The sequence below is a fragment of the Argopecten irradians genome, chromosome 2, assembly GCF_041381155.1.
Source record: "Argopecten irradians isolate NY chromosome 2, Ai_NY, whole genome shotgun sequence".
In the NCBI taxonomy this organism is placed as follows: Eukaryota; Metazoa; Mollusca; class Bivalvia; order Pectinida; family Pectinidae; genus Argopecten; species Argopecten irradians.
In genome coordinates this window covers 40,979,829-41,005,506 of record NC_091135.1, presented here as the reverse complement: position 1 = coordinate 41,005,506, position 25,678 = coordinate 40,979,829, and the positions used below count along the sequence as shown (strand labels likewise).

The 25,678-nt window shown below is 35.8% G+C and overlaps 1 protein-coding gene and 1 long non-coding RNA gene across 2 annotated transcripts in view; one reads left to right on the top strand and one right to left on the bottom strand.

Annotated features, from left to right (window-relative positions):
• Nucleotides 1-4,476: 4,476 nt before the first annotated feature.
• On the bottom strand, nt 4,477-18,995 carry LOC138315503 (uncharacterized). Its single transcript, XR_011207503.1, has 3 exons — nt 18,946-18,995; nt 16,323-16,435; nt 4,477-4,713 (listed from the first exon to the last, which is right to left on the bottom strand). It is a non-coding gene; the product is annotated as an uncharacterized lncRNA (long non-coding RNA).
• Nucleotides 15,909-25,678, top strand: part of LOC138315501 (protein naked cuticle homolog 2-like) — a 43,087-nt gene continuing 33,317 nt past the window's right edge. The window contains exon 1 of the mRNA XM_069256565.1: nt 15,909-16,024. Coding sequence (XP_069112666.1) covers nt 16,007-16,024 — 18 coding nt within the window. The 5' untranslated portion in view covers nt 15,909-16,006. The remainder of the gene's footprint in view (nt 16,025-25,678) is intronic.

Here is a 25,678-nt window from a genome sequence, read left to right as displayed (position 1 = left end):
CATGGGTCCAGGGAAAATCTTTTGTCCTTTAGAAGTTTTTTTACAGAAGATCCTGGAGGCCATTATCTGAATCTGCACATTGTAACAGGAATTAGTAGAACGGTGAAAAAGAGCTTGTGTAGTTAGGATAAACTGAAGTTTAATGAATTGGAGGCGATGATAATTTAATTATTTTCATACCTGCTATAGGTTTAGGTTGTTGAAGTCTTCTTAACATGTTGAATAAAAACAAGTGATTTTACTTCATCAAACTAATAATAAAGACTATGTGTATGTAGTTAAAATGAATGAGAAAATTGTATATTTTGTATATTTTATATATATCTTGACTATGTGTAAGACGAGCTGCTAAGCTCAACATGTTATTAAGTTTAAATAGAGTCTATTATTATTATTATTATTATAAAGAATCACATTATTACAATCACAGGAAGATAAGAACAGAAAATAGAATCAACAGAAAGGGATTGGTATTGTGGGGAAATAAATTAAAAAAGAGAACGAAATAATGAGAGCCATGAGCAGGTTGTCATGGAAACAGACGATTAATTTGATAAAAGTGGCTGAAGAGAAAAGAAATGATATCTAGCCTGTCGCCCTCTATGGACAAATCCTTTAGTCTGCTCAGCGTTTGATACCTGATATTGTTCCACATTTATAAATCAGTTCAGTCATTAAAGTATCCATTTTTATGGAATATCGTCAAACAATGAAAATTTTAGGAGCCAGTAAAACGCTCTGGCCTTTATCACCATCACTGAGTCTGACTTTAATCTGCAGAGCATCAAAGACATAACCACCATTGTCAAATTACACTTTTTCTGCTAAATGAGGATCAATTTGCATGAAATTGGGTTTATTGCTTAGGATGATGTTTCGTTGTTAAGCCTAAATGAAAGACTGGAGATATTTTACTGTGTAAAGTTAACATTCTCATTTGATAATGGTGTCATCATTTCAAGACCGGAGTTGTACTGTTGTTGTTGGAGTTGAGCAATTATCATGATTGTGACTGAAAATGTAACCCATTTTTTAGACTGATTGTGACTGGTGTTATGTTATCACCAGTTGTCATGACTGGAGTTGGACTGTTAATATCATGACTGGAATTGGACTGTTAATATCATGACTGGAGTTCTCTGTTGTCATGACTTGCCAGTTGTCATGACTCCAGAAGTTCTCGATTGTCATGACTGTCAATGTACAGGTGTCATGACTGCAGTTGAACATTTGTCATGAGTGGAGATGGACAAATGGCATACGACTGCAGTTGTACAGTTGTCATGACTAGAGATGGACAATTGGCATATGACTGTAGTTATTGGTTGTCATGACTGGAGATGGACAGTTGTCATGATTAGAGTTATCGGGAATCATCACTGGTGTTGTCAGTTACTGTCCTGACTGGAGTGGTCAGTTATTGTCCTGACTGGAGTGGTCAGTTATTGTCCTGACTGGAGTGGTCAGTTATTATCCTGACTGAAGTGGTCAGTTATTGTCCTAACTGGAGTTGTCGGTTATTGTCCTGACTGGAGTGGTCAGTTATTGTCCTGACCGGAGTGGTCAGTTATTGTCCTGACTGGAGTTGGACAATTAGACTCTCGGAGTTGTACATTAGTTTTCATGAATGGTGTACATATAGTTATCAACAATGGAAGTCAACTGATATTAATACAGGAGGAGTTGTTACAGATGTCATAGTATAGTTACCAGTTGTCATAATTGGAGCTGTACTGTTGTTCATGTTCAAGAAGCAAAATATTTACTTTTATGTTGGCTCTTATTTAGGGATATGCAGATGGTATACTGTAGCATTTATGGGATTTTCCGGACAACTCTGCATGTGTGCAGATTTCTGTCTTGGGGACTCCGATAACGTTTAACATGGGGACCTCCTCTAAAAATATAATTATAACCTCACTGTGACATGTAGCAGTTCCATGTAAGGCACATTCTTTACTCTTAATTGTTGATAGTTAAGCTAAACTTTTCATCTATGTCTAGGTACACTGCTGTGAAGAAAATTAACAAATGTCAAGTCTTTTCTTGTTTCATGCTTTATTTTTTCTGAGATAAAAGAACTTGATGTATATTACACATGAGTTTTCCCTCTACATACCCCAGAGAGAAAATTAATTTGGCATTTTGTTGATCCTTTACAGAGGTTCGACATCAACTGACGATAGAATAATTGATGGAGGAGAGTAGTGTGTATAAATAAAGAGGCCTGTATGTGTTGCCTTTGATACTTAGCGGGATCAAAGTGTCAATGATATTTAAAATCAATCCCCTATTCCATTTAACTGTATAACATACAAAGAAGATAAAAAACAAGAGAGATTTTATGGTAGTGGGTTATGAGAGAGATTTTGTCCTGTATGTCTAACATTCGGCTGGTTTGGGTTCAGTTTACAGATATATCAACTCATCAGCTCAGGCCGTTTGTATATATTTGAATATCAATGAGCTCTGCTGTGGAAATAAAATATTAAATTACTTTGTTAATGAAATGGTACCGCTGTGTTGATTAGTATTCAACCAAAGAACATTAAACATTTAAATTTTGCAATGAAATTATTTCCTGCATTAATGTCAACATGTAGGGTATCATATGACAGAATCTATATTGTTCTGGAAAAATCTTTGATATAGGTCACATGGTAGGTATTAAGGTAAAATATCAGCCAATCGATGAAGAATACGAAAATGATCCAAAGAAATAATCAGAAATCTTTTAACTCAGCTTGATGTATTAAAGAGGGAGGATCAAGGAAGCAGGCAAGGTGCCCTTTTTTGGTGAATGTTATTACTTTGGTTAAGAAAGACATAAAAAAGTTTGGTTGTCTTTGATATTAGAGATTAAATGTTATAAGGTTCAATCTTTTCCCCCTAAAATATGTTTAGTGTATTTGTTGGTAATGTGTTTTGGTACTGTGATGAAGTTGTACTGTGAACTATAGCTAGGCTAATTACATAATACAGGCCAGTCATGGCCCCTAACACAATTACATACACTACTTACATACATAATAGGCCTGTCTCCATTCTTAATTATCTCATAAAACCGATTATGTTTGGTAATTAACTGATAAAATCAATTCTTTATCAGGACTTTTGAACCAGGATACTGTAGAACTATTACAATGATATAAAAGATACTCGTATCTGTATATAAAAGTTGCAGTAGACAGGATCTGGAATGAAGCAGACACAGTAGAGATCATTGACCCCCAATACTTCCAAAAACACGTCTATACGTTAAAGTTAGAACAACCAATGAATGTTAACTAGCATTTTATTATCATACATTTTTCCCAAATCAAACAATGGAATATTATTTCGCTGTCTGCTTTTATAGCTAGTGTAGGGTACATTTGTTCTGACATGAAACTGGCTAATTTTGTTAAGAGAAAGGAAAAATATAGTCAACAGGCTTTGAACCTATTACCTTCTGAATTACAGGCTAAAATGAGCTTCAATATCTCCATTCAGAACAGACCAGTAAATTCTCTCTTCTGCAAGTTGTCTACCAGGATTGTGTTAAAAATTATCAGTATCCTGTAGTTTAGTCTAAATTATGCATCATTATCTTCAAGGCATTGCTGCGTTGAATTCATTTCTTACAATGCATTACCTACAGTACATTATAACTTGTACTACTGATAGTGCATTACCTGAGAAGCATTATCAATAATGCATTTGATTACCTACTGAGCATTACCTGTTCTGTTTTACCTAATGCTGCATTACCTGCATTTCTATGCCTCGGTATACAGGTGTGAAGGAGATTGGTGTGCGGTAGTAACTAGACCCCTGATCACAGATACAGATGTGAACACCAGGGCTAATGAGCGAAGGGCTGTTTTTGATGAAGCTGTCAATTTTTTAAGAGGTACTGGCTCTGATGTGGTAAACAACGGCTACGCACCATTTGACTAACTGGGTGTCGGCCATCTTGGCTGGGCAGTGTTGATGTAAACAAGCAAAGTGATGTAGCTTTTGAGTGTTTTGCCATCATGAGTTTTTGAGTGCAGAATAGGTATAGATAACGGAGGGGTTCAGAGTAGCAGAGGGACATTATCATTACCCATTATTGTAAAGTGTTTATTGGTAATGGCTGTATTTTACTTACTTTTTGTTACCATGGTAACAAATGGAAAAATGTAAAATACTTGAAATCTCAAAAATATAGCAAAGCATGTTTTTTAGACTTTTTTGGAATGTTCATCACTTTTTAAAGGAATTTTCAATTTCTACAGGAATAAAGAGAAATTAAAGAAATGCTTCTTGGTGATTTACTACAATGGCGGAATTGTTCTTTGTTGAATAAAACTTTTCTGGTGCTGTAATCCCAGCAGTACTATTACATCACAACAATTAGCTTAACGCTTAACAACCATGTAATGAAACTTCTCTAATGAGCTCTCTGGTGTGTATGGAGGGCTTTAGCTGCAAAGGTTGTTTCCATGTTGTTGTCTCAGTTTTCTTGTCCAATCAATACCATTTTGATCATTTTCGCTCCCTACGTGCCAGGCGCTCAAGTTAGTTTCCTGTCTCCTGGGTGTAACAAGGACATTTGCCGTCATCCATCTTCTAAGCTCGCACGCTTTTCCTGCGAGAGCTGTCTATAATCACAGTTGATGGATCAGGCTCACCGCGGAACTCCAGCTAGAAATCTGTATCCAGTCTTGGAACCTAATTTTCTTGTCGGATCTGAAAGCGAGGTGTATCAATATTGGAGTATAATATGGTTAGACGCTTGACATTTTGACAATGATATTCTTTTATAATCAATATTTTATCTAAACTCCCAAAAGTTGAATGATTTTTGGATGGCATATCAAGTGATTGCTATTGTAAATTGCTCATTTTTTTCAAAAATTGACATTAATTACTGACAGTGAAATATTCTGAATTTAAATGCAAAAGTGCTGTTTGTTTGAATAATGACATAAAAGCATGATATTTACTTATTCAAAGCTGGTGATCATAAATAAAGTCAATTCCATTTGCTAACATTGGACCTGAAATGTATAGACAAATTGATAACACACTTTTAATATGTTGATACTAAGTAACAAGAGCAGTTTAACCTTGACCATTTAACTAAGCTGGTAAATTATTTAATTACGCCAGGTCGCATTCAAAAAGTTTTAATGTGTAAGGTTTTTAGTACTATTGATATAATGGCCTTTGAAGTGTACTGTTAACTAGAGTAAGACAGATGAGCTATGAAAAGGCTGTTTTGGTCGTTTTTGTCCATTAAAATTGCTCTATAATCAAGACCATATTTAAGTTTATACTGACATCCACCATATGCTATTTAACTGGGGACATTAAGTAGATGTACAGAGATAAAAGACATTACACATGTAGCTGTAAAATATACAGCTGCATCGAAAAAAAACAAAATTTACACGAATAAAAAATGAGGCTGCAGTCATTTCTGCCCACGTATTGAGGATGTAGGTCTTCCATGTGTAATACAAGAGATGAAATGGGTCAGGAATGATTGGCGGAAACACGAAAAAACATCAGAAAATTTTTGAAGGGGAAAATGCTTGATTTTATCGTTAGAACAATAATGTTGATGAATTTGAGGCCACGACCCACCACGATGTTCCAATATAGGAAAGCAAATACTGGCAAATGTAAGAATTATCGTAGGTTTTCCAGGGAGCAATAAATCGGAGAGATGATAGATGGACCTTTTAGCTAGAACAATATCACAAAGTTATAGGATAGTTCAGGATGATGGCATTTCTCTGATTGTTTGGATACCACAACTCAAACGAACCGATTCGATTGGATACACTTCCCAAATGGACAGATTTTATTGGCTAAAACAATAGACTGGTATACATCATTACTTTAATTCGCTGTCATACTGATTGCTGAATACCTCCCTAGGGAAGCTTTGGAAATGAATATACCTTAATATGACACCATTTTATGGAAAACTATATCAGTGTTGATGCTTGGATACTCCAAGTTGATGGGAGTTCATCCAAATATTGAAAATTGCCGCAAGGGGTACTCAGTAAGGGAATGGATGAAGTTTTTCAGTTTAGGGTGATCGAGTGTGATTACGAAAAAGCAACTGCCAGGCAAACTGAAAAAGAGGCTGTTGATTAGATTCCATCACATGGTTACAAATGGCTTCCCTGGGTACAAATGGCTTCCTCGGATATGAGATGAAATCTGTCCAAAACGAAGAGGAGTGTGATTGATTAAGTCCAGGAACTCTTTTGAAACTGGAAAACTCAAAAGTGATTAGCATCACTGTAACGAATAGAGTTAGTGAGATTAGAATCTGGCTACTGGAGTATGAGCTGGGATTTTTTGTGACGTTTTATCAATACAATTTTGCCTTGTAGCCTCGATATGGCCGCCCCTGATGATGTGATCAGAGGGATAAGCGCTGATGCTGTTTTTGTGGAATTTTCCGTAGGCATTATCAGACAGTAGAGCGGTGTGGAAACAAGACTCAGGTGTTGATGTATGGCTCTGGTGTTCCGTTTCTTCAAACAAAATCTCCTGCTATGAAAAGAGTTTACCTGAAGTAAAAATCTCAAAAATTGGCCTAGTAGTCATATTAAACCATCTGTGGAAGGTTAAAGAGGTCAAACTAAAAGGAATTCTGTAGCTTAGTGTAATCAGATCTCCCTTGGCAACAATAATAAAATACAGATAAGACAAGGCACTTGTTTGTTTCTTTGGAAAATATTTCTCTGAGATAAGTCAGTGGTTTGAAGATCATAAAAAATATTTTTTATTGCTCTGGTATTTTGTGCTAAACTCAGAAATGGAAAAATGGTACACTGGATTGTCTGTATGGAACAGTGTTTTTTTCAAATTAGGTTAAAAATTACTATGTAGTTTTGTGTAAAAATAAGAAACCTGTAAAACTTCACAGATAGATATCAAAATGCGAAGTGCATCTTTTATTGCTAGATGAATTAATTTCCAGTGACTAATTTTTTTTATATTACAAGGATAAGATAGTATTTACAGTAGACATTATGAGTAGATTGTCTCTAATCGGCTGATCGAGAACAGATTAATTATCAGTTATGATTTACCTGGTATGATATTTAAGGAATAATAAAATGCACAATGCTGGTGATTACAGGAGAAATTGATCTGTCAATTGTCATGCTAAGTCAGTCTATTTTACAGGTGTGATTGGACATCAAAGGCTGACAGATAGACATATATAACCTACCAAGTAACATCAAACACCTCGTGTACAGGTATCATTGGTTCACTATATAAACACTTTCTGCTCGTGTACAGGTATCATTGGTTCACTATATAAACACTTTCTGCTCGTTGACGTAAGCGATTGATGTTACGGAATATAGATGGAGGAATTCTAATCAGATCCTCGTCAGATAAAATCATCTCTTTGTAGCTCACTTGTCATATTTGTAAAAACTTGATGATTTGTTAAAATTTGAATTCTACAACATATGAATGATGTCCCTGTATAATAGTTTTGTGGATCAGTGGTAGTGATTAGTATATGACATGTCTGATACATCTTTATCATTGAATTAGCAGACGCTCTAGCTAGCGTGCTATAGATGCATTCATTCTTTATATCAATAGTATAACCAGTATATTTTCCATCAGTGATCCAGTGAGCTAAACTTAAATAGAACATGTGATATGACTGAAGTAATCATCTAATCATAGTATTCCATATAGTTTTAAGGCTGTTTCATTTAATTCTTTATTCATCAAATGATGATTATACCAAGACTGACTTCAGTGTTAATGATTTGTCATTATGTTATATACAAATGAAGCAGTAGAACCGTGACGATTTTTCATGGTCTTTAGTACTCTTGATTAACATGGCTGATTTATGGGGAATATGTGTGATATGTTAATGATACAATGACAGCTCCTGGGTTTGATGTCAGGCTCCGAATTAATGGGAATGCCTTCATTATCAACAAGCTGTTTGCATTCAGTGAAATTTTTTTTTTCGATTAATGGCATCTCATTCAAACTGTATGAGGGTGACAATTACTCCGTAGTCGTCGTGCTGTTGTGTGGGATAAAGTGTCAATTTTCTATCGGAAAGCGGACAATAGATCGGATAGGCTTCATCGCTCTGTCATGATTACATTGGAAAGTTTTTCTGCCATTTGATCCCTGGGTTTCTGTAGCTTACAAAAATTAACTGCTCATCATCAGATCTTTGATTACTCTCATAGACTGACCAGTCTGGTCGTAATCCAGACGAAATGACCATTCTGGTCATCAGTCAGACAGATAGGCCCTTGCTCCCAATGACCATCATGATGGACGTCATGGATAGCTTAGCCTGATCACATCCTCAATCACTTTCTCGTAACTTTGAGGAAATAGTCCCTATAAATGGAGACTTGTTAGTGGGTAATTTTTCTTGAGTGGATTTGCCTTTGTGATTCATGTTGCTCTTTGACCTTGAGCGTCATAACGTTTGATGTTCTAAGATCAGTGAGATGTCATAGAGGATTGCCGGCCATCTCCTCTTTGTGATGGTCAGTTTAGATTGGTTTGGACATTGATCTTCAATCACTGCCCTACATATCTAATTACGGCCATGCTTTTATCTCATCATGTAGACATTCAGTATCAAAGTCATACTAAAACATTACCTGATGCTGAGACACAGGAGAACTGTGTTATTCGATGAATATCTTAAGAATTTCCTGATCTCTTTAATGAGGTAATTGTATTTTGTTCCTTGCTAGATTACAGAATTTATGACTCCATTTCCTGTTTTGCCTCCAGTCCTTGATGTAGTACTTTCCATACTCATATTGAATTCTAGTTCTTTGGGTGGTGGTCGTGCTGTTATTTCTGATTCTTGTATATAAACACTTTTGCCTGGGATCATAGACTGGATAGAGTGTCTAGCCCTATATGTTGTAATACTGTAAGCTTGTGCTGTATGTAGCAAGTAAGTGGATGGTAAGTGGGCCATCATTTACAGGGTTAAAATTCAAATCCTTGATGCTGTTGATCAACTATGTAATTTGCTCTACATATATCTGCTTACTGAACCAATATTAAAAAGAGATATCATTTATATCAAAATGTTACTGTATTTATTTGCAATTATGCCCCACCAAGGCCTAATCATCCTAATAATCTACCATGAGCCTTTAAGAAGATTTTAAGCTTTTACCTCCTAGTTCGAGTTTGACACATACCAGCTACTGAATGTAGGTCTATGGTTTATTTCTTGATACTCCTGCTTTTCTCCACCTGTAAAACTTGGCATGTCCTTACATAACCTTGGTGGTTAAAAGAATTTAAAAAATAGAAATTTTCATTGACTGTTTCCAATGTCCCTGTGCACTTATCTGCCATCTGTTTAATGTAAAGGTGCAGAAGGAGACAGATTTAGGGCCAGAAAACATGTAATATTTTGATCTCGAGTTGTTTGAATTATGATTTTAACATCTAATTTGCTGTGCCTTCTCTTTTCTTATACCCAATGTAAATTAGAAGGTAGTGCTTGTTTAATGCTGCGGCTCACATGGTTAAGGTGATACCTTGTCATATACAGATGTATACTACACCGAAAGGCAATGAAAGAAAATGTTAGTTTTGTAAAGAAAAAACGTGGATGATTAAAGACACTATTGACATGAAAAGAAAATGTTTCACAGCTGGCTGACCAGAGATTCAGATAGCAAGATGTTAAAATGTCCCTTATCAATAGACTTTGTGTGCAGACTTCTTGCATTTTAACGAAGGTGAATGCATTGCCCAAGTTGTAAAAAAACATAGAAAAGTTCCCTTCATTGTGTTGATGGCGTGATACAGGTTTTGTTTGTAGAAATGTACACATTCAGGGTAGTTTTTATGTAGTTTATTTGCATAAGTCGTTTAGATGAAAGATTCTTTCAGAGATGAAACAGTATTTGTGTTTGGTACATTCATATGAAAAATTGGTGATAGATGGAAGAACGTATTTTAAAAGATTTTCTAAATCTCAAATATTTTAGGTTGTGTTTATCATGTGGAATATCGCCCACAGATATGTTGAGTGAGAAAGGCAGACATTCCAGCGAGTCAAACTAACTATATAGGAAGCACTGGGTATACTTAAAACAGATACTATATATCTTTTACTTGATCTGTACAAAAATAATTTACGCGGTAGATGACTTCTATGATTATAGCGAATTCAAAGAGGATGTTTATTTCAACAAGAACAGACATGTTTGGAAGATAAAATTTTGTATAAATTGTCTTTTTCATCTCCGGGAAATTATATGAATATATATATCAACTTGTCTTCACGTATCAGGGGTTGTGATTTTAGGCGGGTATGGTGTTATTTCGTGAGCTGATTGAAACTCAAACAGGAGATTTTCAACATTTGATTGTCACATATTTCAATTTGGTTTTATTGCTATATTGGTAATAATTAATATGTAGTTGGTCATGCTAGTACATGTATTCAATACAGCCCTGAGTAAGTCATGTCGACATGTGTTGTTTCAGTATAACATATACAGAAGTGTTCACACTGTTTGATATCCAGATTTAATTAAGATCTGTGTGACATTTATTTCACGACATTAAATATTTACAAGTCTGTATACGTATTGACATATTCTGAAATTTTATGGATATTGTAGTTGTATATAAAATAAAACACCCAAGGTTCAATTACTTTACATCTCAATAGTTTATACATTTGATGAATGGGATCAAAGTGAGTTTTAACTGTCAAATATCTGTTCATGACTACTTAATCAAAGTGCAGATGTTTTTGATGACCTTTTCAGAAGTTGATGTTTAAAAAAACCAGTTTGATTGATGAGGACTTTTTCAAGCTACTTAATTAGTCTGAATTTACCATTCTAAAGAGCTGGTTAAAGAGAACGAAAGGTTTCTATTTTATATGATCAACATTATAACGTGCATAAGTCTGACTTCAAGTAGAAAGAAGATGAAACATTTGTTAAAATAAATTCATTTGATTACTTCTGAGGCAAATCTAATTTTGACAAAACCTCCAGTTCTTTTAGTGTTTGAATCATCAATTATAAGAACTCTCCTGCTTTTGAAAGTAAGAAAATTGTTAGTGATGCTGGTAGAAGTGAAGATATATCTAGCTGTTGTAACTGATGGAATGGCAGATAGTGACAAGGACAAGAAATTATGGGAGAGCTCAGAATATCTGGTCCCTTACCAATATACTCTCGATACCACTGGCGGCCGATAAGACAACAATGGCCGAGATAAGAACAAGAAAAACATGAACTCTTGTGTTATTGAAAAATATTATTACATCTGTACATGGAAAGGAATGATTGCTCCTAATAGAATTTGTCAGTTATTGTCAGTTATCAATATTAAACTGGAGTTTTCACGCACAGGCACTAGATGTGTAGGGATGTGAGCTCCATTAGTATATCCATATGGTTATATGTGTGAGGTTATACACTTTGTTTTATGCCCATAGGTATAGATTTGAGGGGAAAATAATTGGGTTTGAGGGTACATTTGTTATAGGTTGTGAGGGTATACTTGATACAGTTGCTATGGTTACTTACTTTTAGTTATGAAGTTTGGTTTGGTTTGATTGGTTAAACAGTCAGGGTCATTACAGGAAGTGTCAGGTTAAGAGTAGTAGGAAAACCAGAGTACTTGGAGAAAAGCCATTGACTTGCATGCAGATGTGGCTGCTAGAAGGTGGATAGCTCATGGTAATATGTCAGGACACTGACAACCCCTAGGTATTAAGCTAATGGTTGCTATGGTAGTTTAAATGTCGAAAAGTTTAAAGTGTAAGATAGTTTTGATAATAAAATCATTTTGTCTTTAATCAAGCTAACAAAGAGTAATTTAGGTGAATTAGGTTGTCCCTTCAGTGTGCTATTTCAATCTTTAGTCTGAATCATTCTCCTCTATAAAACCTGTGTTTACTATGTATGAAAGTCTCCAACGTCAGAACCATTTCATCTCCAAAGTAATCAGACGTTTTTCACAGACAAACGTTACTACGCTTTCCCTTTCATTAAAATGGTATAAAGTGGTGGTAGACCCACCCTCCCCAAGTAGGAAGACACCTTCTCAGGTAGGCTTCAAACGCACTTGGATCTAACAGTCTGCCTCCAGTTTATTGCCTAAGTACAAAGCAGAAAATGAGGAAATTGTGGCAATATTGCACTTTACAGTCTGAGTTGTGTGGTAATCAATACCATACTGTCAGCTTTACAAGATGTAGCAGATATTTCAGGTAGTCAAAATGAAATTAGCTAATTATACTCATACATATATACAGGCTCATTTGGAAATAGTAAACAGATTTAAAATCCTATGTATCATAGAAATAATGGTGATAATTGTAAACCATGAACCAGTGGTACTCAAGACAATACATATATATATATGAAATATTTAATCAAATCTTTGTCTAATTAGTAATAACACAATATTTGTAATGATATTTACAATAAGAAGGCCAGCCAGTGAGTATCAAAGCGATGTATTCCTGCGTGTTGCCCTGTACTGGCTAGGTAGATTTCAGGCCTGTTGATGCGAGTTGACGTTTAGTCCTCCAAGACGGCTATGCTCAGACACTGATCTGATCCTTGTCGCTTTGATGTTTTGACTTCGACTACGGCAGACAAAGCCCCGGCTTGGGTTGTCTTCCTCTGATCACTGTGAAGTTATCAGATTATATGATTTGCCTTTTGTATAAAAAAACCTTGAATTCCTGACAGAGTTTCCTATAGGCGTAAGGCATTGGGTTACTGGGCGAAGCTCGGGGAAATCTGTTTGGATGTATATATAGGGGAATCATTACATAACCCTGTTGGTAGGTCTGGTAGGTATGTGCTTTACCACTACAAAGGCTGACAGGCCACAAAAAATTACTACTTTGAGGTTTATTGCTTCATACGTTACTTAATAATGAGTGTATGATTTCTTACAAGTTGGCTCTTTGATGTTTCATGCATATTAGTCCAGTCCTTCTACACGACGACGACAACAACAGCACTCTTAAATACCAACAGATTTTCCAGTGTTGGAGCGATTGATATCGGGGCTGTCTTATTTATAGGTGTCTATACAGACCTCTATTGAAGCAACAGAAATCATTTAAAAGTTGCCACATTACTGGATTAAAATCTTCTCAGTCCAAAGCTAATTTTGAATTAACATTTTTACTATAGCATGTACATTATATTTTTACTGTAACAACAAACATCATGTGATTATGAGGGACAGGGTCAAAAGAGGGACTGTATCTTGTAATTATTATGTTCAATGACAGATATTCTTTATTGTACGATGAAATCCTTCTTGACCCACAGGGAGTTTTATATTTGTTGTACGGTGAAATCCTTCTTGACCCACAGGGAGTTCTATATTTGTTGTACGGTGAAATCCTTCTTGACCCACAGGGAGTTCTATATTTGTTGAAGGTATTTCTCCATGTTTATCAGATAAGTATGAAAAGATTATGTAATAGATAGAAATGTAAACAAGTGTTGACCATTGCTTTACCTGTATTTACCTGGTATTGATCGCACATTTGTGTATATATGTGTTGTTTGACAAAGTTCAGATCAGATCTTCGTCTGTATATAGGACAGGTATGAAACGTTTGATCACCTATATGCTAGCCAGGTTAGGGACATTTGATAATGCTAATATTTGTAGAACATTAATGAAATTATTAGAGTGTATTGGTCGGCCAGTTATCTCCATGACGATAATAAGATCAAAGGTATGTATTCTCTAACCAGTACAGGTGTTCACGCTGTCCGAGCTGGACTACCTGGACAATACATGTTAGCACTAAGTAGCGGGTTTTGTATTTGTCTACATACTAAGAGGGAATAGATTATAAGCTATCGTAACATCTCCTAAACGTCCCCCAAACCCAATCAGCCAACTTGACCCTCACTTATGACCACTTGTAAACAGGTGTATGAATTGGTGTCCCAGGTAAAGATCTATTTAATGAGACCATCAACCCTGTTGGCATTATGTACAGAATTATTATCTTCAGCCTTTATGGTGTATTTCATTCATCATAAACATTCTTGAAGATCATCAGTACAGAGGTCAGAGTGCAACGATAACACTTTGGTTGTATTACAGGGTTCAACCATGAACTTTTTTTCCTAAAGTACATGTACATTTGACCAAGTACACCTTGAGTACATATAGATAAGATGTTCATCAAACCTATGTTTTAACAGTGGCTGAGGGGGCCAGGTGGTCAGACATTATTCCACTGGCCCTCCATCTCTGGGTCATCTTTTTGTCACCAACATTTGGCAGGTACTGATGGTAGGTTGGTGGTTTTTCTACGGGTGCTCTGGGTTTCCTCCACCTCCTATACCTGACAGGTCTTTTAACGATCCTGGTTATAAAACACAATAAACCAAACTGAATATATATTTTGACCTCTGAACTTGACAAGATAACTCTTACTAATCCTCAGCTCTGTCAGAGATTGTCCAGTTTTTGACCTTGTCCTTCATGTGTATAGATGATGGTTTAGTGAACGTGTAAATCAGATGCTATCGGTAGAGTTTGTTTGTAGGTATACTTAGATTTTATAATTGTTTTGTGACCTTTACAGTAGTGTGGATATTTCCATATATATCTGATTGATATCGGATTGCCATAAAAGCTTGACATTAACACCCTAAGAAAGCCTTTATCTCCTTTGTGTAAATTGAACATTTTTATGACATTTCCATGGACAGAAAAATAGGTTGACCTATGAATTTGTTTGAAGTTGCTATTCCAACTAAAGTTCCAACATTTCTTTTTAATTTTCTGTTTGATTGATACACACCATTTTGTGTATATATATACTAGGGGTCATCCTACAGATGTTGTACAAGTAGTGATCATTACACATATCTACTCCAGGTTAAAAAGGCCATTACTTAGGACTAGTGGCCGACTGTAACACTAAAGATTACTATCGCCTCACTTAATGGCTGCCACACCTGAAAATACTTCCTACAACTCCGATTTATGTGGCCATAATTTTAGCGCCTTTCCTGTCAGGAGAGCAACTGACCACACCGCCTTTGAAGGGATCAGATTTTATGTCTAGAACCCATCCTATCTCACAAAGAAATGCAAATAGTCAAGACTGACCGTCATATCAAACTCTACACCTAGGGCTCTGAGTGACAGTCGTGATTCACACCTGGCCGAAGCTCGTTTAATTACCCGACCATGTGGCCATTGTTAGGGTCTAAATAAGTCTTTACAATGCGAAGGTTTGAAGAATTGTTAAATCTTCAGATGCATATTACTACACTAAAACGCCTTTTGATCTGCCGATAGTTGATCACAATTGTTACGGTAAATATCCACGTGGTCTGAAGCTTCAAGTATATAGTTTTCTGGACTTTACTTTAGCATTTAGATACTTTGTAATAACTATGGAAACAATTTTTGTTTGAAAGAAAATAAAAATTGATTTTTCAGATTTACTCTTCTTATAGGAAAACTCTTTTGATGTTCAGAATACCACAAAGCCTATTTTTGCTATTGGTTGTTATGGATATTGACGGTATGCTATGCCTTATTGAATGAGTAACATTTTTTTCTTGTTTACCTGTGTAAACCAATACCCCAGTGTTATGGTCACCACTGTAAAATTGTGTAATTCACCAAACGTAGAATTGCACCTTAGGATCCCAGTGTAATTCATCATCACTGATTGAGAGGGCTTCTTGTTAAAACGACAGCTAGATCATCACAGAATCAAGTCATTGAAGGGATTCCTCCATAGTGCTCTCCAGAGTCACAACAGAGTGTACGTATTAAAGGAAGAAAGGGTCACCTAAAACTTAGGTATGCATACAATATGTACCTGTTTGACACAAGAAAGGGCAGCTATTGGAGTTATTTGTTAAAACAGTATGTGTGTTATACCATGGAAATAGACCTAAATGTTTGTGTGCTACTGAAACAACTTAGCTGATAGAATAACGTATTCCTAGCTGTCATGGAAACTTATTACAAAGTAAGTATCAAAGTGTTTTTGGAAAACAAAAACGTTAATGATGTAATAAATAGATCCTAGACTATTACATGTAAGTAGATGTCCACACATACTTTTGATTTGTAATTTCTGTAGCTAGATCTTCTGTAATGTCAATACTGGAAAGTTTCTATACTAAGACTACATTGTTGTGCTTAGAATGAGATAAATTCTTTTATCTACTCCTACATATATTGGTAGGGTGCTTGACTATGTTTGTAATGTATATAGTTATGTGTAACAGAAGTGTGCTAGTTTTTTAAAACCGAGGCCCACTCACCTCCGGAGTGAAAGGTTTGTGATGATAACATGGTCTCCACATTTTTGGGTCAAGTTTCTTTATATGTAGTTACGTTGTGTAATACGGCCCTGCTTGGATGTCGCCTTTTCTTCCTGAAAAGATGAAAGAGAAACTTGGTGTCATCTTTGTGTGTGATGTGACAGTTTTATGGCTGTTTTAATAACCAGGTAGAGAGTCAAGCTACAAGTCTGCTTCCCACATCCTCAAAATATTAATAATACATAATAACAGTGTACGAGCGAGTGACAGGTTGTCGATCTGTAATATACGTCTCGATTGAAGTTTGATCAGGTCGGAATATTTCCTGTTATATCGTGATCTAAACTGGAGTAAAATTGATTTCAGGGGAAAACGTGAATATGAATCGATCAAAGAATTTGATTTTGTAAGTATATGTATATGTCATATATATCAAATATTCTTTTTGTTATAGATAATTATTTATTTTAAAATTGTTTTGGTAACATTTGCCATTCACAATATTTCTTCACAATTTCAGATTTTCAAACTTTCAATTTTCTATTTTAGTGAATTCACTGTTTTTTGCTCTGGGTGTGTATTAGCAATGACTTTTCAAAGACATGTAGCTATCCTATTCAGTCTTGTTTTCAGAGAGTATGATACATTATGGCATTCCTTTCCTCTCTACAACTCTTTCCTAAATGAAAAATTTGTAGAAAAGTTTTGATAAAGAAAGCTTGGTTACAAATGAAAAAACACAAATTTGTATCTGGATATCATATCTAAGCTTTTGACTGTCACTTTCATTGTCTGTAAACCTGATAAATTATGGGATGTATTGGCGTTTATCAGAGACCTTTGGCTTCGTGTAATCTTCTGTATTGGCTTGAAGACTCGCATAGCCCTAAAGACATCTTATGTAGGATAATGTGGCTTGGGGCCACTTATTTGTTTGTGATCGGAATTTTCATCATAAATGTTTCTAATAGGGTGAGATCAGTGAGATGTGACTGTTATTTCCCACAAATATTGATGTTATGGCTGTTTTGGTGCATCAATTCGAGATAAAAAGAAAACATTTCTGAACATGAAGACCGTAAGATCTATAGATTTATTGCTTGTTTGGTTGTAAGTATGAATAAGATAGCTGTGAAATCACTTGTTACATCTCCAAAGATCAAGGTTCTAGTGTGATTTTTGGATATTAACGATGAACAAGAAAACACAAAAGCCACTGATATATGTTATGAAATACCAGTGGAGTAGATGCAAAGGTTGGGTACTTGAGTGAAGAGGGCCTTCTCACCTCCTCAGAAGGACTGGTGATAGCCACATCAAGAGGCCCCTGACATACCTCGGCAGATCAAACGGTCACGTATCACTCCAGTCAGGTGTGAACACTCGGGAGCTTTGTACGCGCTCCGATGTCCCTAGGAACTTGCGAGTACACACACTATGTCTCTCCCTTTGTAGAGATAAAGGGACTAAATCGACCAATCACCCCGTCCTTGGGCAAGATGAAGCACCCAACGTACCAATCATCTCCTTATAACCTGTCTTATAAAAAGCTCCATTAAAATTAACACTGCAGCTTCTGCATGCAACCTGTTCCACGGTAGACAGGTGTGAAGAGACTAGAGATAGCACATCAAAGGTTGATGATTTATACCTTAAGTAACCTGAGGTTAAAAGCTCAGCAACACAAGACACCTATGTATAGGTATATCTTTGTTAGTAGTTACACTTAATACCATTGTCCTCACATAGGTATTCACATACTAACTTCTGTGATCTGATATAAGGTGTAATGTAACAAGTTTTCTTGTAGGGATTGAGAGCTTGTCTCATTTTCTCATTAATTATAAAGACATGCATCCAGTACAAAGAGATTGCTTGTAAGACAAAAGTTAATTAGTTTACATACATCTAGCTTATAGATACCGTGACAGTTATGAGTATGATTATATGATTTACGGCCATTTCCTTGGTGCATCTTGACCCTTAAGGCAGATGGAGCTCTTCTGGGTCAATTGGTGTATTTTAGCTGTGGCCTTGTAGATTGTTTTCATTCTCTGTCTTATGTTTTCATTCTCTGTCTTAGTTGTTTACAGAGAAACAAGACTTAAGTTTCATGTCCTTATCCAAAAAATAATATAGTATCCATACTAATGACAACACAACTCTATGATTTTTTTTTCAAATTCAATGAGAAGTATATATATTGATGGTGTTAAACCATACCATCACTAGTCCTCTACCTCAGAGTTAGAAGTTCAAAGTCCATAGCAGTCAGTTTCCAGATAATAAATAGTTTGCCAGCTGTCAATCAAACCACCTGATATCGCATATGAATTTTAATTTCAAATTAATCGTACTCTTGACATTTGCTCGGACATTGAATGCATATGCGAGTACATGCAGACAGGAACATGTCTAAATCCTGTATGGCGATCAGGCAATTGTCATAGATCATTGCAGCGCTTGTTGTCGGAGAACTCCTCAACCATTAGACATTTTATTGAAATCGGAGTTACTGCCCTTGTAAATTTAACGAAGCCCTAGTATGACAGATTGGTAAAACATATAAATTGTTTGCTCGTCATGTCTATGACTAAAGTACTTGACATCCATGTTTGTTTACCTGTGTAGCAGGAGTATTTGTAGGTCACCATATCGTTACATATAGTGTTGTCCTATTTCTGACATCAGAGTCTGTAAAACGTTTGGTTTAAATGTTGAAGCGTCTGTCGGAAGTGACAGGTATAGTCTGCTACTTGTCAGCAGTGGAATGTAGATAAACATGAGTACTGGTAAACACCTAAATAGGTCATTAGGTACTGGATATTTTATGGTGGAATATTAGTTATAGATTCTTACTGCCTGGCCAATGGATGTCCTAGCATAGGATCTCTTTTAAGGGCATTTGTGTCCAGATATTTCTAATATGGCAACATCAGAATGAGACATTTTACTTGTTGCTAGGCAACAAGTGTACAGGAAGTCCTTATATGGAGCTGCATGGTATTGATGATCAGGGTGCATAGGTCAGTGAAGGATTGCCAGGCTAAAGAGATACTGGCTATTACTTTTATTGGGGCCGGAATCAAAAGCAGTTTGTTGTTTGTCCATCATCAACCCTTGGTCATGATTAGACCAGTTAACATTAAATAAGCTGGATACATGGCAGATAAAAGTGAGGGGTGGAGGTTAAATTAGTGAGGTTTGAATGTTCTGGCACAGAAGTTGTGAGGGCTCACAAATCAAATGTGGAAACCCTCTTGAGCATGAGTCAGTATGTAAACGTTCCTCCTTCAGATGTGTTCGTTTGTTGTTAGCTTTACAGATTTCATGATGATGTAATAATTGCCAAGGTTACTAAAGGTCAAATGTACTTTGTATAGACGGTCTTTGAAGACAATCAAAACAAGGCTGCTTCCACTTTCTCATCTTGCCAGCACAAACCTGCATTTGTTTCCAAGGCAAAGATGCAGACTTTCATGTTTAATTTTAAATGGAATTTCCAGAAGAATTCCTGAGTAGCTATGCAGGCAACGTGGATAAAGATCTGTGATTGGATATTTCTTTTGTGCTAGAAGCTTTGATTGGCTAATTAACATGTCCTGAATTCTGGAGTTCTTGAACATGTCCCAAGCAACATCTACATACATACCTGTTATACCATTTGAACATTAAGTAGCAATTGAAGTTTTTGAAATCTTTCAAGTAATGAATTTTGAAACAAAAATTAATCAAGCCTTATGAAAAAATGATCAAATTATGTTTTGAATCGCCAAAAAAATAAATGAGCAGCTTGTCTGTGTTTGAAGCTTGAGAGCACTGAGAGTTATGTATGTGTGGCCCAGTAACGGGAGATGTAGGAGGGCTGTGTGCCTTACACCATGTAAACAATCTGTTATCACATACTGGGTGCAGCTAACAAACACTTCTGGCTTCTGCAGCTGCACTGTCTGTTTAATGTTGATAGTGTGGACTAAAGCACCCGGAAAACCCTGTGCTTAACTTCTTCCAGAGTTATTTCCCCTCCATTTTTACTTTAGTTTTACAGTGAACTCTTTTTACTGTTGTCTGACTGTCGTTGTCCATGTTTTACACGACCTGCTGTAGTAAGTTCATTACAATGCCCTTCAAGATTTCTTGACTTTATTTTGAAAAGACAGGCCAAATCACTCTCCTATGCAGTTTCTCCATACTAAAATGTACTAAATATTTTGAATTCTTTTACATTGTATTGATTTCAGTATTTTGTGATGACTTGCCTTTGTCATTTGCTTTACAATTATGTGGTTATTGTGTGTTACAACATCATTGATGACTCTTCCTAGCTCACCCTTTGACTTCCTATATTTACCTGAGACATGCACACCTGAGATTTCTTTACATCATTTACACAGGTACAAGGCCATTCTGTTATTGATTTACTCTTAAAGAATAAAAAAGCAGAATAATTTCAATTCAAGGTATTTCAATTTGATACGGCAAGGTCACACTATCTTGTGGTTAATATAGCAGTGCATACAAATTTATTGTCGATTCAGCCTTATGAAACTTTCAACAAATGGAACCCAAGCCAGCGATGCCATAAACATGGGCAAAGGACATGCAATGCTCCAGTTTATTAAAGGGAGCAGAGCCGATCACTGTCAACCCAGTAATCAGCTGTGGCTGGTTAAATCAACAGTGCAGTTTAATTGTGGAGTCTTTGGTAAATATTTCAGTACAAAGTTCTACCTGTGTTCATTTTTATTGTCCTGAGGGGAGGAATATGTAAAGTATGGATCAGATACAGCAAGAATAGATGGTTCTTTTAACTCATTCACACCCGTAACTTCATAATGAACTGGTCTAGGCTTTGAATTGGAAGAGCCTAAATGTGTCTTCAGGGAAATGAGTTAGGAAGGTGCCAGGTTAAGACAAAGGTGGAGAAAAGCCAGAGTACCCAGAGAAAAACCACTGTACTACAGTCAGGACATGGCAACTCTCCCATGTGGAATTCAAGCTCAAAACCCAAAAGTGGAGTGCTAGTGATAATATGTCGGATCACAGCAACCACTCAGCCACTGGACCCTAGTAAGGGGATGAAAAAATACGTATAGTACATAGATTTAGTTATGCAGTGAATATCAGAATAAATTTGAAAATATAATCTGATGTATGGATTTGTGTATAGAGAAGGTATAGAGTATATAAAACAATACCAAGGAATTGGTAAACAAATCAAGAGGCTTTGGCAAGAATTCAAATACAAAACATTAAAATCTGAAAAAGTAAAACTCCAAAACCACTGTCTAATCTTACAGCTTTCAAAATCATTCAGAATTGGTTTTCGTTCCAAAATTTGATCATTGTAAGTGTTAGAAGCTAAAGATTTCAGTTAAAAAAAAAAAGAGAGCTTATCATACGGTAGCTGGAATGTGGTGGTTTTAGGGAGGATCTGTGGGGGAGATAGGAGGATCCAGGTACAATCAAGTGAGAATGATGATACAGAGATAACTACCACATATATAGACTATAATCTGGGGATAGACTTTCTGGGGTACGTCTTGTAGCTTTGATTGGAATAAACATAACATCACAGTTTTACACTTTCTGGGTTTTAAGCATGTTTGGTATAGGAAGGGAAAGACAGGAGGGAGGTGATATCGGGGTATTGATAACAAAAGTTACTTTGTGAAAATTAAAAAAATTGAATAAATATATCAAAATATAAATTTATATATATGTTTTACTATAGAAATGTCCCCTTTTCACAAATTGTATTTTGATGAGGAACTATTATAAGATTTGTGATTATTCTGTGTATTGGTACAAAAACATCTAGCTCTATAAACATTTCTAATGAAAAGTGTATTGTAGATATGATTTTAGGGATGATATATCATATAGATCAGTAGAAGTCAAACGATTGTTATAGTATGCTTGTCTTTGATATACCTAGATCACCAGTCCCTTGTACTTCGCTGTTATGTAGATAGGGACTGTCATTGCATCCTATGTATATCAGGTTGTTATCTCAGTCTAACAATAAGATTTCTGTGTAGGATCTCCATAGAAGGGAGAGATGAAAGGCATCTCCATCCACATACTTATTCATACATACGCCTCATTTGCATGTTGGAGCCTCTGTTTGATGTTCCTCTGATGTTAAGAGTTCAATTAGAGTTTTAAATATTTCTTCACTCAAAGCTATAGTAAAATTCGTACTAGAAATTCTTTTTGGGAAAAAAGAGAGGTTCAGAATTTTTGTCAATTTTTAACCAAGCCTGCAGAGTATATGAAAAATGCAAGTGATGCTGACAAATAATGTAGGCTGTGATCCCACCAACAACAGAGAAAGCCGTCTTATCATGTAGTTAAGCTTACCCGTTAATGTAAAGAGAAAAGAATAAAAAGTCAAAGCCCCCATCATTCGTTTGAAGATGAAAGCGGTAGTAGAAATGTGTTGATCTTCTAAGGTAGATAGCACCTAATTACAGCTCTATTTGTACTACCTGCCTGCCTGTTGTTGTTATATACATACATAGATATACGTACCGTATTCTACCTTTATAAGCCCATGCTTATTTGACCCACTCCATGTGTCACTTTACAATGAAAGAGAATATTACCTAGCCTATACCGTATTTTACCTACAATCAGCTCATGTCGAGTAAAAAGCCTGAATGTCTCTCTGAATTAACAAACTTCACAATTGTATGTTCTATGATCAGCTCATGATGAGACGATATTAGGCCTTGACCTTCATGTGAGTTTTGACCTTCATGTCAGCCTTGACCTAATTTATATCCACTTCCTGGTATGTAGAGTAAGGTGTTGTTCCTGTGTTAAGAGTTACTACAGTAATAACTAGAGATCTTGGTGAATAGAATTATGTTTTAGGCTAGAATTAGGGTGTATTCGGTTCTTATCTGGTAGAATTTCTGTACCATTTGTGATATTATCCAATTAGAGAAATAAATTGTGAAAGAATAGCCAAACCAATTGGGAAGTTCATGCAAAATAGAAATCTTGGAGTTGGGTCTATAAGTTCCCAAATTGTGGGCAGCAGTCTATGGGTATGGTTTTCATATCATAAATGTTAACAAATCATGGCTTAATTAGCATAACATAATGGTAAACTTCTCGGAAAACAAAACTGGTGAAAAAGACATTTCAGGGAAGTACTAAAACAGGAAACTTGTGAACATTGCCTCTGTTTGCCTGTAGTAGGCGACTCTGCTTTATGTGAGACTTGTGGTGTAAATTACAACAAAGTTTAATTAAAACCACTTGAAGGTACCACAAAAGTGCAATCGATGCACCTCACAGGTCTCAAGGATAAAACCCCAAATGGTGGTATGTTAGGTGGGACATGTGGAATCGCCAGCACTTTTAACGCCTGAAATGATACATATGTCTTATTGAAGACAGGCAAAGTTTCACAAAGTCTCTATCGGAGCTGCCAGAAACCCTTTCTTGTGTTGATAAAAAGTTTCATATGTCATTGAATATGAAATTTAAAGTGAGAGCTGTGAAGAGGAGAGGCACATGGTTTGGCAGATATCTGACTGGGATGAGGAGAGGTGAAATCTACATTGGACTGGCCTTTTGACGAGACAGCTATCAAAAGATAGGGCAAGATTTATATACACGTAATTATCATTTTGATGTTGTCTAAATTACATAGAGTGCACAGTTTGCCATTGTAAACATAGCGAGGGTTAGTGTTGGATCCTTCTGCTACACAAACTGACAAAAAATACCTTGCTGAGTCATAAAGCGAAAATTTGTAAAAAAAAAAAAAAAAAAAGTATAATACCCCACGCATTTCCAGTGAAGAATTCTTGGGAATAAGCCCATCGTTTGGAAGTGATAGGGTGAAGAAAGTTTTGCTTTGATTTAGAAATCTTTGAAATGTATTAGAGTAAAGAAAGCCAGGAAAATGTTAAGCTGTTTAAGAAATTTTATTTTAAAGGAACACAGCACTGGAACTGATTCTCATAAAACTTGGAAGTCCTACAAAGATAGAAAAAGTGAACAAAATGTGTAAACAAAGATACTGGAGCATTTCGGGGTATTTTGCATGATCAAGAGTACACTATTGGGTATTGGAGGGAGGGGGTTATTTGCAAGAGGGGTCTTATTTGCGATGAAATACAGATGTGACAGCAAGGACAATTTTAACCATATGAACAGGAATGGTTGGTGACAAAATATAAAGATATAAGGAATCGTTATAAAAATGTTTTAAAAATTGAACTATATAGGTACCACCGAGCTAATATTCTAGCTAAAAAATCAAGTGTTCATAGACTTGATTGAGATAGGTGTCACGTACAATTAAAAATAACCTTCGGTATCTACTCAGGTTGTTTGTGGTATACGTACATCAACTGATATTGTTGACCCTACTAGTTACTGTATTTGTCTACCTTAATCCATTCTACTACGACCCTCTGACAGTTGTCTTTGAGGAGGAGGAAATTATTCATAACCCTGAATGATCAAAAGATATATGGAGTTGTAGTACTATGATAAAGGCAGCCTAGAAGATCCATTGTATCAATTTTACAGTAGCTGCAACACTCTGTGGGATTTTACCATGTTTGATGTCTAACGGTGTCGGCCCTATGAACAAGCTAAGTCATCAATAATGTATGATGATATCTGTTGTGGTCGGTGATCACACCTAATACACAATTAGTCACCCACGGCCAGTCATACTCTCTCCAGCCAATTGACCATTGTTTTCAGCCAATCTACCTGTTGTTGACGAGAAATTGCCCAGGTGAAATTTCAGATATCAAAAGGAATGACCAATTAGGATTTATAACACATGTTTGATACGAAGCAAATTTACATCTGTTTAGGAACAAAGTTTTAAAAGGAATTGTCTAAAAAATATCTCAATTGGCTTATTGGAAATAAGCCATATTGTTGGCCCAAATAAGCCCTAAGATAAAACCATAACTGTACAATGCTAATTGCAAATTTCACCTGAATTATATTGTGTATTGAAAGTCAATCATTGTGTTGATTTGAAAACAGCATTAGTAGTTTGGTTTTAGAAGTCTTTTGCATAACCATATCACAAGCCTTTATGGACTCTCAGCATTGGAGAGATATAACTCATTATCATCACCAGGATTGTCCATAGAAGCCAGAGGGCCCACATTGGACACCAGAATATCACCAAGGTGTGTTAGATGATGGGAGAATATAGTTGATAAAAAGATCAAGCAAGGTCAAACATGTTTACAAAATGTGTTCATGTTTATTAAACTGTTTTTGGTCATTATATTCATACAAAAACTTTTTTTTGATAGAAAATAAAGATACTATCTATCTAAATCTCTTTTTTATCAATTGAATATCTA